The 14,588-nt window shown below is 41.1% G+C and overlaps 1 protein-coding gene across 1 annotated transcript; it reads right to left on the bottom strand.

Moving 5' to 3' along the window:
* Positions 1–2,225: 2,225 nt before the first annotated feature.
* On the bottom strand, positions 2,226–12,222 carry LOC145486653 (uncharacterized). Its single transcript, XM_081465355.1, has 4 exons — positions 12,173–12,222; positions 5,532–6,143; positions 2,796–5,447; positions 2,226–2,668 (listed from the first exon to the last, which is right to left on the bottom strand). Exons 2-4 carry the CDS (start codon positions 6,106–6,108, stop codon positions 2,553–2,555), a joined length of 3,345 nt encoding a protein of 1,114 aa, XP_081321481.1. The 5' UTR covers positions 6,109–6,143; positions 12,173–12,222; the 3' UTR covers positions 2,226–2,552.
* Positions 12,223–14,588: the final 2,366 nt, after the last annotated feature.

The raw sequence follows: 14,588 nt of genomic DNA, 5'->3' as shown, positions 1-14,588 counted from the left end.
CGCCAGTTAGGCTCGTCACGCAATCCTCCCACCGCAAAATGTCGGGGAGAAGTTCGTGTCAAGAAGAAGAAGAATAACTTTATTTAACGAGGGTAAGAACACTTTACAGTTAGCATAGATAAATTAGAGGCCCAAGCCAAGTCAAGTCAAACTAGTGGCCCTGGTCAAGCCATAAGAACGTCTGCAAAGGACGCTAGATGATGGCGCAACCAGACAGCTCCGTGACATCACTGGTTGCATCGCTGTCATTACTTTCATGTTGTGCAGAAAACTAAGAAGAAGAGGGAGCCCATGAAATTAATCTTTGGGACATTAGGATATTTGCGGGTTTTTTTTTTCATACGCAAGTGATCGAGTGCATGTGGCCTTATGAGCTCAAGGGCGCGAAGGGGATTGAGATATCAGTGATTACGTGCATAGAAAATGCGGACTGCACTTGCAACCAGGGATTCTCCGCTGCTCCAAACAACCTTTCTGACTATGTCACGCAATGACAACGATTTTTCGTATTTTTCATGTAAAGAAAAAAACCACCTTCACGGATCAATTTATCATGCCCAGATCAGTAAATATCTGAAGTTTTATAACATTCTGCCGCAAATTCATGAAAATATGGGATCCCAAACTTCCCCCTTTACAAGCCGAGAAGTACATGCCAGAGGGCAACGCTAGCAACCTGGCATACATTTCTTTGTAAACATTCGCATTATTTCTTGAGTTTGCAACAGATTCTTCTACAACTTCGTTTATTTACTAAATTCGGCATGATAAATCGAGCGGCGAGGCTTATTTTCTTGTTTGAATTAAAAAAATAAACTCAGAAAAGCGTGACATCATGCGTTTTATCATGGCAACATCTAGTTTCTTGGACGTCTCAAAACTTTTTCTCGTTGCCAGCTCGGCTTTCGCAGCTCGACTTGAAGGGAAATCTAGGTTAAGGGCTCGCGTCGTCGATACAGCTGAGGCCCCGTTCACACCACGCCGGATTCAGAAATTTGAAAACGCAGCTTTATTTCTACGGTCAGGGCTACTGTCCACACTGATCCATCACGAAAACGGAGCTTTTCGAAAACGTAGCCGGAGGATTTTGAAACTGGCGCCTGCTTTGCGTTTCAGTGAGGACAGAAAACACTTTGCAAACATAGCTTTTTTTAAAACGATGACGTCACGATGATCATGTGATTTGCCTGACCGAGCTTTCCTCAAACGCAAATGCAAAATGTACCAGTGATTGTTGCGTTTTTCAATTTTTCTGGCGTAGTTTGGACGAAAAACATTTCATGCGTTTTCAGAGTGAAAACGCCGTTTTTGAAATTTCTCCGACGTAGTGTGCACGGAGACATGGTTTCTTTAGAACATAATATGAAAACAAAGAACAACTACGAAAGCTGTTTTCCTCAAGGTTTCTTTTTCTAGTTTTCAAAAAATTAAACTGCTACAACATAAGCTTTGAGTAAAATTTTGAAAAATTTAAAGTACCATTAGAAAGTTGAAAATATAAAATACTCTCAAAATCTGGGCTAAATTACATCTACTACCATTAACTGACGAAACTAAATTCGAGATTATAAAAATTACCACTATTATATAATTTTTAAAGTGATTAAAAACTAGACATTCGTGAATAATGAGACGCAGTTCTGCCGCAGTTTCGGTCTCTCTCTAAGTACCACCGTAACTCCACTGGAAGTGAAACAGTTATTTACAAAAATGCACTTACTTTACGTCTAAGGAATTGATTTTTTGACTTGTATTTGGAACTAGCTTCCATGTCTTGTCATCTAAGACACATTCATTTAGGCGCCTAAAATTTGCAACATGGACTGCTTTGAAGGCCCGGAGTCTTTTTCAATAGTGGGACAATAGAAAATCTTTGCGGGAAATCTATTTTCCCTTGTATGGCAGATGACTTCATTTGCAATTTCGTGCTAGCGATCAAAAAAATGAAACTCATGTGCATGCGTTTACCTACAACGTGTGAATGTTATGATTTATTAGCAACGTTTTAAAAGAGAATGTCATAATAAACAGTTTAAGGGGGAGTCATTTCTGAATTATTCGATATATACTTTGTGACTAGCTGTCACATAAGGCCTCTATTTTTGAAATTAAAATGAAGTTAATCAAAAATTATATAAGAAAAAAAGGCAAAAAACAAAAAACAAAAAAAACTCCAGTTGGTTATGCGAAGAGACAACCAGAGAATAGCGCTGAAATGTGTTCAAATGTGTATTCAAGTGCAACTCCCCTAAAACCGACATCATAACCACTGCAAATAAACAATTTACCAGCTTAAATAATTGTCGAATTTATCTGAACCCTTTATACAAAATTCAACACAGTCATCCTGCCCCACAATACCTAGCTAGATACGGACTACGAGCTATGGTGTCTGCACTCAATATAGGGTTACGGTAACTGAATGCATCTAAAGAATCTTAACAACATGACTAATCATAAAAATTAACCATTTTAAGAACAATGTAGCTAAGATAAGAACGTTAGTGGGCATAACTTGTAACCTTCAAGCCAACAACAACCAGTGTATCAGTTCAAAGTATTGTGCAACATACATAACCACTATGATGAACATGCTTTTTTCGGGACATACTCTCCATCATCTGTTGAAGCTGGGTTAACTTATGGTGAACAGCTAATACATCGCAATGTTCAGGGCCGAGCTTTTCCTAGACGAATGGTAAGTGCACGTTCATGATACTCTTTTGCCTTCTCCAGGCCACCCAGGGTGCGGTGTACTACAGCCAGGTTATTGTAGGACCTTGCAACATCAAGATGATCAGGACCGAGCTTTTCCAGACGAATGGTAAGTGCCCGTTCATGATACTCTTTTGCCTTCTCCAGGTCACCCAGGGTGCGGTGTACTTCCCCCAGGTTATTGTAGGACGTTGCAACATCAAGATGATCGGGACCAAGCTTTTCCAGACGAATGGTAAGTGCACGTTCATGATACTCTTTTGCCTTCTCCAGGCCACCCAGGGTGCGGTGTACAAAACCCAGGTTACTGTAGTACGTTGCCACATCAAGATTATCAGGACCGAGCTTTTCCAGACTAATAGCAACTGCACATTCATAATACTCTTTTGCCTTCTCAAGACCACCTAGGTTGTGGTGTACTACAGCCAGGTTATTGTAGGACCTTGCAACATCAAGATGATCAGGACCGAGCTTTTCCAGACGAATGGTAAGTGCACATTCCTGGTACTCTTTTGCCTTCTCCAGGTCACCCAGGGTGCGGTGCACGTCCCCCAGGTTACTGTAGCACGTTGCCACATCAAGATGATCAGGACCGAGCTTTTCCAGACTAATGGTAAGTGCACGTTCCTGGTACTCTTTTGCCTTCTCCAGGTCACCCAGGGTGCGGTGTACGTCCCCCAGGTTACTGTAGTACTTTGCCACACCAAGATGATCAGGACCGAGCTTTTCCAGACTAATGGCAATCGCACGTTCATAATACTCTTTTGCCTTCTCCAGGTCACCCAGGGTGTGGTGTACTAAAGCCAGGTTATTGTAGGACCTTGCAACATCAAGATGATCAGGACCAAGCTTTTCCAGACTAATGGCAAGTGCACGTTCATGATACTCTTTTGCCTTCTCCAGATCACCCAGGGTGTGGTGTACTACAGCCAGGTTATTGTAGCACGTTGCAACATCAAGATGATCAGGACCGAGCTTTTCCAGACTAATGGCAATCGCACGTTCATGATACTCTTTTGCCTTCTCCAGGTCACCCAGGGTGTGGTGTACAGCAGCCAGGTTATTGTAGCACGTTGCAACATCAAGATGATCAGGACCGAGCTTTTCCAGACGAATGGTAAGTGCACGTTCCTGGTACTCTTTTGCCTTCTCCAGGTCACCCAGGGTGTGGTGTACAGTAGCCAGGTTACTGTAACACTCTGCCACGTATTTGTCATGATTATATTCTTCAATGCGGTGAGCAAATTGTAGCGCTAGGTCAAAGTACTTCATTGCTGCGTCGAATACATTATGAGTCAAACACATTTTCCCGAGTTTTGTAAATGAAGACAGATCATTCTGAACATTTCTTACACTGTCTTTGGGGTTTTGAGAAATATCTCGTTCACGAAAGAAATGTTCATTCTTGGAAATCAAGGTCCTTAAATGAGGGACAAGGTGCTTGCTGTATTTAAGAGAATCGCGGTCGAACCACCCTATTGATAGGTCGTCTTCTACGAACTGAATGAATGATTTAACGGTGACATCTACAGTTCGAAGTTGTTGAGTCTTTGGGAAACCTCTAATCAAAGAATCTATGACATCACTCACTATCTGATGTACTCGAATGCAGGCCCTACCCTCCTCTTCCAAACCAAATAATAGTAATGAGCACCTTTGAATTGTCATAGCAACCATTTCTTTATCTTTAATTTCGTCATCAACGTTGAGAATGTATCTGATCACGATGTCTAGACTTAATGGTGTTGTTGCACACACCGAGAGGAGACTGAACGTGTGATGTATCACTTTGTCGGACGTCATTGCCTTTTCAACAGCCAGTCTTGTTGCTTTACTCATGGAGTCTGGATAGCTTGGATTAGTCGTAGCAAGGATTGTCTCAGTAGTACCTCGCTGGCCCTTGCTAAGCTTCTCCAGGTAGTCGTTCCAGCCAAAATAAGACGTTGCCTTGTTCTGCCGAACCTGTCTGACATAGGTGGCGGCGCTTGCCAAGGCAAGAGGCTGGTAGTCCAGTACTTGCGCAACTTCTTTTCCTTTCTCGCTCTCATCTATACCAGAAAGCTTTGCTAATAAACGACTGGCGTCGCGACGCTTCATACCTTTGCTAACTGAGATGTGTTCGATGAAAGAATTCGTTAAAGGGATAGACACAGTGTCCTGTGTTGTGATTAACAATTGGCCCCTTAACCACTGCTCATTTCCAGACTCCGATAAATGAGCATGCATACGTGATATGCTAGTGACGTTGTCGACCACCAGGAGCCAGGACGTGTAAAGGTCTATTTTTGTGCCAATTAACGTCTTCAGATTAGTGATCTTCTCTTCTGTCGTACGATCCTTGGAGTTAAGGGTGTTTGTAACTGCATATTCTGGGCACTTGAGTCGTCGAGCGAAAGAGACGTACGATTCCAGAAGGGTATCTAGGCTTTCAGCATTCAATGTCATTACAAATGAAGTAGTACACGGAATTTCTTTACCTTCGTCAAAGAATCGCTCGGCTACAAGGCCGGCCAGTTGAGATTTTCCACTTCCAGGATTCCCGGAGAGGTATAGAAAACTTAATTTGTTTTCATTAGCGCTTTTGAGCTGTTTGAGCTGTTGCATAATTTCAGCCACCTCAGAATCGCGACTTGCGACGTCGTGTGAAGGTTTAGGAGGAAGAATGCAAAAGGAGGAAATTTCTTTGTGTAACTGATCTTCAAGGACCTGTCGTTCTTCTTCTTTTTCTTGAACTATCGTTTCTTTTTCTTGAAGTTTCTTTGCTTTTTCTTCAAGTGCGTGTCCTTTTTCTTGTAATTCCTTTCCTTTTTCTTGAAGCTTCTTTTCCTTTTCTTGAAGTTCCTGTCTCAGGTCATCAACCTTTCTCAAGACCCTTCTTAGCTCCTCTGTTGGAAAACTTCTTTGATTTCGGATGTCTTGAATTTGCAAGATAGAGAGACCAAGCCCTTGAAATGCAGCATCAACTTTACCAATGGCAATTTGAAAGTCTGCATCCGAGAGGTGACCTTTAGCCATGTGAGCAAACTCTTCATTCCTAAACTTTCTGAGACCATCTACGTTTGATTTGACCACTGGATTGAGACCGTGGCCGATACAATCAGAGAAAAGAATGGCGTAAAAAAGCATGGTGCAATCCCATTCTGCTCTGTCTCCGTTAATCATGGTAGTTAGGAGTTTGGCATTTCTTCTCTGGTTTCCTGGAGACTCCTCGTTTTTAAAGTCCATTCCATTTTTAGGTTCATCTTTCCATTTTCCAAACGTCGTCTTGTAGCGATTATCCCATTCTTGCTTGAAAATTGATCGTAGACCCTCAGTTATTATGTCAGTGACAACGTAACAAATCCTGTAGTAGTTCAATTGCTCTTCTGTGAATTCTATTGCAGAAGCGGCCATTTTCAGCTTGTACCACCTCTTGTTTGTCTTCAGCCCTTCGTAGGAAATGAAACTGTGTTATTAGCCAATTAGAACCTTTTTGTGAACGGTTGCTAGCTGACGGTTTTAACTACTCTAATTTTTGCTTTTAATTGAAAGACAACAATTGGTACAATATGCCGATAATTTCGAACATGACGCCCAGGCATAGGGGACTAAGGGCCTCCACGGACTAGACATTCAGTCGTCGAGAAATGTTTGTTTCGAGAACTAAATGTTATGGACAACTAATTTTGTCCAATGCGACGAGCATTCGTTGCATTGGAGTGTCAGTTGACGATAACTTAGGGCCTTGGGAACTAACGTTCGCTATGCATGTTCAAAACACAATACGCATGCTCAAACCACTTTCCACTGACAACGCAGTTTCGTTAGTTGTCGACAACTAACCAATGATTCCCACGCACGAGCAAAAAGGGTCGCAAACGTAGTTGCTGACAACTAAAGCAGTTTCCCTTTTCAAAAAGAAAAACTGCTTAGTTGTTGACTAAAAATTTAGCGTTTAGTTGTCGACAACTCATCTAACACACTAGGTTTTTAGTTGTCGATTAGCCTGCGTAGCAGGCGCTAAAAGGAGACGGGAAGCAAAGCGCGGATGGAAGGAGGGGGATTGGGAGAAAGGAAGAACACCTGCTATAACAACCCACTTTTGTTCATTTCTGCCTTTGCTGGCGAACGCAAACTTTCCATAGGCATAGTCAGTGGTTAGTCTAGTAACTATGTTAGTTAACTATGTTACTACTTCGTATAGTGTGATCGTTCGGGTGAGGGTAGTTCTGAAAAGAACTCTTGTTGGTGATCATGACTAACGTTTCGACAACCTGAGCGGAAGTCATCTTTAGAGTCAAGTGAGTAGTGTTTGTCAGTCGATGATGTTATAAGTCTGGTCCGTTGATGGTGATTGGTCAGTTGAGCCATGATGGTATTTGCTGAAAGACTCGTGTAAAGTTTGTCATCAGTCATTGCTCGGTTTTGACCCGCCTATTGTTAGTCAAATTGGTCGGTTTTAGGTCCGTCTATTGTTAGTCAAAGTAAGTCGGTCCGTTAAAAGTCCGTTTGTCGGTTTCGTTTCCGTCGTGGATAAGTCCTTTGTAAAGCGCCGGTAGTTGTTGACATCTGCTAAGAGGTGTTTGTCTTATGTTAGTGTACCAGCTTTTCAGAGTCAGTCGTTGAAAATAGTTTGTACTGTAGGTAAGCAGTGAGGAGAGTCCCACTCAATGTTGTAGTTTGTCAGTTGACGATGTACAGCAGTGTGATTGTTGGCATCACCATTTCTCGTGGCTCGTTTGTGTTCAGTCAGTCTCATGTTAAGGTTTCTGCCAGTCTCACCAATGTAGGAAGCCTGGCAGTCGGAGCATTTGATCTTGTAAACTTTTCCCTGTCTGTTGTTGGGTTCGTCGCTGTCTTTAACGTTGGTGAGTAAGTTTGTAGGTTTGTAGGCTACTCGGATGCTGTAGGGCTGTAGGATCCGTGAGATAGTCTCCGAAGTGCCCTTAATGTAAGGTATGGTCACTGTAGTAACAGGTTTTGGGTTCCTGTTCGTTGCGTCAGCTTCAGTAGGTCTTCATTTTGGCCATTTTGGTCTTAAATAGGGTATGGTTTTAGTACTCTGGCCGTGAATTGGGTATGTTTCTTAGAAGAAGCTACTTTTTCATCATTATCAATAAGACCGTCGACAAAAGCTCTTCATAAGTTATGTTTAGGGCAACTGTGCCAACCGCAACCGTCATAAATAAGGCATCGAATTTTTGGCCAGGTCATAAATAGGGTAGCAAAATTGTAGATTTTGGTCATAAATAGGGTAAGGGTTTTGGTAAGTGGGCCGCACACCCCCACCCAAGTTTTCTGGGGGTACACCCCCGGGCAGTATGGTCGTCAAATACTTAGACAGTTGATACGTAGGGGACCCACAAAACTGATGAGACTATAGGTCGCATCGGTATACCAGGTTTGTGCAGTTTCGGTAGTCCGTGCAATTTCGGTGGTTGTGGTACTGAGCACCTCAGTCGATAGTAGCGTTGAGCGTCAATCTTTTTAAGCGTAAGTATTTTGCTGTTAAGTTTACGCTGAAGTGCTGGCGCCGGGTCGCGTTTAAGTTCTTCGTAAGTTTGTTTGTCGTTAACAAGTGCTTCCATTTTTTCAAAGTAGTCAGTCTTGTCCATAACAACAGTGACATGTCCTTTGTTGGCTGGTAGTATAACAATGTCAATTTTCAGTCGTTTCAGTGCTTGTTGCTCCTCTTTCGTCAAGTCATTGTCAGGTATGGAGGCTGATTGTACCGTGGAAGCAGTTCTGCTTCTGATGTTATCCTTGGCAGATTCTGATAAGTCTCGTTGACGAGACAGAACCGCCTCAACACTAGATACAATAGACTCGGTCAGTATCCGTTTAGGCGTCACTGAGTGTTTTAGTCCGGAGGACAGTACGTGAGTCTCGGTTTTGTCTAACGGACGGGAAGAAATATTCCTGACCTAGTTATCGTCAGTTTTCGGTCGTTTTTTGTCTTTATTGCGTTGAAGTCTTGTCAGTTTTCGTTCTTGCCAGCCGACAAAGGACATGTCACTGTTGTGACTGCGAACCCAAGGGAAGAACAACAGTCGGCCTACACCGTCTCGTTCTGGGCTTTTTGAATAAAATTTCGAATTGGCGCTCTCCGCTTTTGTACCAGACTCGATACCTCAGAACCTGCATAGATTATTGCAACCGTATTCCTTATTTTTATTCCCTATTTTCGAGCTTTTCGTGGGAGTAGAGGACATTTCCAGGCTAAAAATAATCTCATGGTTCTTATGTTGTTAGTGTTGAGATATTCCCATTTTTTACCCTTCGATAATTAATCACTCCAGGAAATAATTTCAATTGACTAAATTCCTACAGGAAGTCAGTTATACCGATAAGCGCGCGCTAGTGTCTGATTGGTGAACCTGTTGACAGTAATTGACAGTTGATGAAATCGGATTACATCGAAATTGGTGGGCGTAATTTAAAAATCCCGGTTCTTAAAGCATGTCAGCAGGCGTTCCTTCCCTCCTTCCCTTCTTCCCTTCTTCCCTTCTTCCTCGGCTTAATTCTTTCCTTCTTGCTTCCGTTTTTTTCCTCCCTAACTCTTCCCCTACCCCGTTTACGCCGGCAACGCAGGCAGGTTGTCGATAACAAATAGTTGTCGACATTTAAATGTCTAGTCTGTGTAGCCCCTAACTGACTAAAGAATATCGATTAGTTTGTTCGTGCCTGATCAACCTCAATATGAAATCTGTTGTTTTAGTCCCCTGTTGTTAATTTTCTCAAGCCATTCATGTCAGACCTTACGAGAGCTGCTGCTCAACCCAATGTATCACGGTGAAAAATTCAAAAGAAATCGATTTTGCTTTGAGATAGCGAGGGTTTCAGTTATCGCTAAAACTGTCGCTAAGGCTTCCTTCTAATCGCCTACCCAGATTTCACTCTGTTTGACGCTACAAAGCGAGGCTAGTCTCCCTTCTGCTTGGCCGTGGGGGATCTGGGTTGGAGATAAACCTCCTTCCGCCATGTTTCGTCTGCACGGGGACTCTAGTAGGGCTCGGGTTCACTTGAAAAGTGCAGGACTCAAACAAGGCTTATCGGCCAGTTTTTAAACCTCTTCATGTTGGGGGCAATCGAAATTTAAAAGAAACAGTAAAAGTTGGGGTAGGAAAAGTAATAAACAATAAAATAAATAATAAATTACAATATTTAGAGAGGAAGCCACATCCGCCTTAGCTGGTTTTCATGCAGGTCCTTTATCCTGGTCGAATTGGAATTTGGAGATGTTGGTTTTTGTGAAGGGAGGAAAACCGGAGAACCCGGAGAAAAACACTCAGAGCAAGGCGAGAACCAACAACAAACTCGGGGGAGGGGGTGAGCGGGCTTAGAATTGACGGACCTTTTATAGACAACGTACGATCGACCTTCATTGAAGACTGAGCTCCGAAGAGCTTCACATTCAATCGATCTGATGTTTCTTCAATCCTCTGCTGTGCGTTTTGCACCTGTGCAAATTGATTTAGTTTTTGATTTTCGCATAAACAAGCCAAGTGATTTTGTATTTTTTGCCTGCAGCATTCCCACGGCGCATGAAGAAAGTAAAACGGTCTAGATCTGCGAATTTAGCCAGTCACATCCGTGAAGTAAGTAGTTCTTAGTCCTTGCGAGACACATCCAAATAATAATATTCCGTAATTTTTAATGTCAAGTCTGTAAATCATGGAAATAGTGATATCGAAGTATGGAACGGAAATGCATTTTAGCAAACCAAGACAGCGACGCCAACGAGAACGTCATCAAACAGTAGGTTTAATAACCAGAACGTGGATTTTGAATCTTTGTACATTTCTTACCTGTCATCTGCAAAATTCTCACTGGGTGAACGTGAACCACAATGGCTAATTTTTCGTATCTTATTTCTGGAATTGAACCCTGTCATTGCAAATTTAGCCTGAGCAAGCGTTTAGACCAATAGGCGCACTGAACAGATCTACACAGCCGAAGGTGACATATAAATCTCTTTTTTACAAGGCGATTCCCTTGGCGTCGCCGCCGTAATTGCTAAAAATCCCTTCATGATGTAAGTTTTAGTTCGACATCCATCAGCATCTAATTTCTCCTTGAATTGTAAAGTTGGTCATGCATGTCGTGAGGATAAAGTAGTTAATCACCAAAGAGACAGCGTAAATGTTACAGAGGACTCCGTTTATGTTGACAGTATTTTAACCAACGCTAACAAATTTTTTCGAAAAGCTTAGAAATGAAATGAGATTCCACACAATAAGGTTTTTGCATTGTTAGCCAGTGTCAGCGGATGATCTACACTTGACCGAAGTTTGACAATATGGCATTTTTACAAACGTAGATAGAACTGCTGTCGGCAGGAAACCAGTGTACTTGTAGCTTCAAATAGGCAAGCCCTGACAATTTAAGCTCCCATGCATAGACGGTGATAATTGAGTAAGAATTAGAACTACTATTAGATGTGTTGTTTCATATTAGTATGCAATGCGTGTCTTGAGCGAAGGTAGAAAAATAACATAACAATAGTTGAACTGCATGACTGGTCAACAGAGTTGAATTCCGAACTCTAAAATGTTCAATGTTTAGTTTACGTTTCTCTCTTCTTGCAAAATGCCGACTACAATTAAAAGGATTGATCACAAATTTAAAGCTACTCTGAGGTTTCAAACTTCTCCGGCCCCATCCTCGTTTGTTGCAGTCTTGTTCCAGAGGTTTTGGAATGTTGTCTCAGTAATTTGCATGTAACTCATGTGAAATCGAACTTTGAAGCGGCAAGAGAACGCTCACTTCGATCAACTAGAGACTTTTAATAGTTTGTATTCTTACTGCTTCACGAATCAATTAACCTTGAATTAAAATCAGAAAAACCAGGATTAAAAAACCCTGTGAGACCACTGGAGTCGATTTCTAGTCACATGACTACACTCAGTCTGTTAATCTCCTTTCTTTGCAACATGGACTCTACTGCGGAAATTTTTTTCACAAACGGGCGAGATATTTCGCAAAAACAGAAACAGTTATCGATAGAGTTGAATTTGATAAAGGTTTTTCGCTATAAGTGAAGAGTACTACTGTATTATATATGAAGTATATTACTGATTTGTGCGCGAGCTCGTTTGCATCAAAGGATTTTGACAGTGTTCTGCAAACAAATTCCGTCTAGCTTGTATATTTTTAACATATATATACTGTATGGGGAGGTACGGGTGGGAATGGATCGGGAAAATGGGCCAAATAGTTAAGGGAGCGATGGGGAATGGTTATTCCGAAACTTTTCAGTGATAAAATTTAGCGATTATACGATTTTTAGGACACAATTTGAGAAACATTTGGAAATTTTTTATAATAGAAGTAGGACACAGCGTCTGTTATTTTTCTCTTTATTTCAATGCATGGCCACATAAGCAGTTATTGCTTTAATCATCACCGGGGATAAATAAAGTGTATTGTATTGAAATTCATGCAGCAAAGAACAGTATTATGAACTACATATACTCACGGTTTGGAAAGATTCGGGAGCAATTCAGCAACGTAGCAAGACAATGAAGACTTGTCTGCAATCAGTGAAGGAAGAAGAAAGAATTCGAAAGTGAAAGCTAAACCACAGTGTCCCGCACAGCTCTTGTTAATCACAAGACGTTGAGCCTATTTTAAAATCCTCATTAGTCTTGCGGTGCGTAAATTATAGGAGTTTTAGTTCCCAATGCATCGGCATCCAATTTCTCGTTAAATTTTCTTTAAAAGTTGATCATACATGTCGTGTGAATGCAGGAGTTAGAATTATCACCAAAGAGACAGTGTAAATTTTACAGGGGTCTCCGTTTACACCAACAATAATATTTGAACCCACTCAAACAAATGTTCGAAAAGCTTAGAAATGAAATGGTCGAAATGAGATTCCACACAATTAGGTTTTTACATAGTTAGCCAGTGTCAGTGGGTGATCTACACTTGACCGAAATTTGACAATATGGCATTTTTACAAACGTAGATAGAACTGCTGTCGGCAGGAAACCAGTGTAACTGTAGCTTTAAATAGGCAAGCCCTGACAATTTCAGCTTCCATGCATAGACGGTGATGATTTGAAAAGTAAGACCTAGAACTACTATTAGATGTGTTGTTTCATATTGGTATGCAATGCGTGTCTTGAGCGAAGGTAGAAAAATACATAACAATAGTTGAACTGCACGACTGGTCAACAGAGTTGAATTCGGAACTCTAAAATGTTCAATGTTTAGTTTAAGTTTTCCTCTTCTTGCAAAATGCCCACTACAATCAAAACGATTGATTACAAATTTAAAGCTACTCTTAGGTTTCAAACATTTTTCCCCATCCTTGTTTGTTGCAGTCTTGTTCCAGAGGTTTTGGAATGTTGTCTCAGTAATTTGCATGTAACTCATGTGAAATCGAACTTTGAAGCGGCAGGAGAACGCTTACTTCCATCAACTAGAGACTTTTAATAGTTTGTATTCTGACTACTTCACGAATCAATTAATCTCGAATTAAAATCAGAAAAACCAGGATTAAAAAACCCTGTGAGACCACAGGAGTCGATTTCTAGTCACATGACTACACTCAGTCTGTTGATCTCCTTTCTTTGCAACATGGCCTCAGCTGCAGAAATTTCTTCACAAACGGGCGATAGATTTCGCAAAACAGAAACAGTTACCGATAGAAGTTAATTTGATAATGGTTTTTCGCTATAAGTGAAGAGTCCTACTGTATTATATATGAAGTATGTTACTGATTTGTGTGGTCGTTTGCGTCAAAAGGATTTTGACTGCAAATTCCGTCTAGCTTGTCTGAAATTCATGCAACAAGGACAGTATTAGAGACTATATATACTCACATACTCACAGAAAGATTCAGGAGCAATTCAGCAAAGCAGCAACACGATTAAGACCAGTCCGCAATCAACACGGAAATCAGGAACTCCAAAGTGAAAGCTAAACCTCTCCCACACAGCTCGTGGTCAGTCATATTACGTCATGTCTATTTGAATCTGCATTATCAATCTTATTGTGCATTGACCCGTTTACCAAAAGCCTGCTATTGAGTGCTTTATCCTAGATAAAAATCTTGTACACGTTGAGGTTTGTTTCGCGCGGCGTTATCTTTGTATTCTGTTAGCTTAATAAGAGGTTTCAGTGACTTACATGTACAAGACGTCACGCGATACACAGTGTATCAAGATAGAGTAATAATTCTAGATTTAAATAAAAATTTTGCATGACCTTATTTTAGCGACTGGCTCCCATCAAAAGAACTGCCAGCTAAGATCCGTGATGGAAATGTTTGCGTGACGTTGCATTGTGAAGTGAAAACACGTGTCACAAGGCTTCATGCAAATATGGCGTTTCAAAGTCAGAGCCAAATGCAGTGAATTGTAGCAAGAAAATTGCCGTCAAAATATTCGTAACATGCTGACTAATTACGTAAAGGAACAGGTTGTTATTACCTATGCATAATCATACAAAATTAGTTTAGAAAATTTTCTTCCTTTCAGCCAAGAATCTTTAATGATCAACACTATTTTCTCATCAAATGTTTCATACAAGGCCAGTCTTGCATCTCGTAAAACTTACGCGGCCGATCAGCAAAGGATTGCAGTAGTTTACAGGCTTACCAAGGATACACAAAGCAGCTTTACCTTTTGGTGTCTTGTAGCCCTTCTTCTTTAATTATAACTGAAAAGATAGAATTGCTGTCTGGAACTTTGACTGGAAGAATTTGTTTACTGTAAACTTTAGTCACTGAGAAAAACAGAGATTTCCAGCAACCTCTTTTTCCCTCTCCTTCGTCGAATTTCTGACCAGAAAAGAGGTTATCAGATTCGATGTGTTCATCGAGTTAACAACTTGACATCGAATGAATTCGGATCAGCTAAAATGAACAGCACCATAAAGATTTAAGC

Source organism: Orbicella franksi, chromosome 5, assembly GCF_964199315.1.
Source record: "Orbicella franksi chromosome 5, jaOrbFran1.1, whole genome shotgun sequence".
Classification (NCBI taxonomy): domain Eukaryota; kingdom Metazoa; phylum Cnidaria; class Anthozoa; order Scleractinia; family Merulinidae; genus Orbicella; species Orbicella franksi.
Note: the sequence above shows the minus strand (reverse complement) of the source record. Positions and strands in the feature narration are given on the sequence as shown.

What these genes read in the sequence shown, in the direction of transcription:
- LOC145486653 (XM_081465355.1), bottom strand. Translation starts at nt 6,108, where the DNA reads ATGGCCGCTTCTGCAATAGAATTCACAGAAGAGCAATTGAACTACTAC. An exon ending in TCAAGAAAAGGAAAAGAAGC is followed by an intron (nt 5,448 to 5,531) that starts TTCAAGAAAAAG and finishes AAGAAACGATAG; the next exon opens with TTCAAGAAAAAGAAGAAGAA. An exon ending in GGAAAAGCTCGGTCCTGATC is followed by an intron (nt 2,669 to 2,795) that starts ATCTTGATGTTG and finishes TCGGCCCTGAAC; the next exon opens with ATTGCGATGTATTAGCTGTT.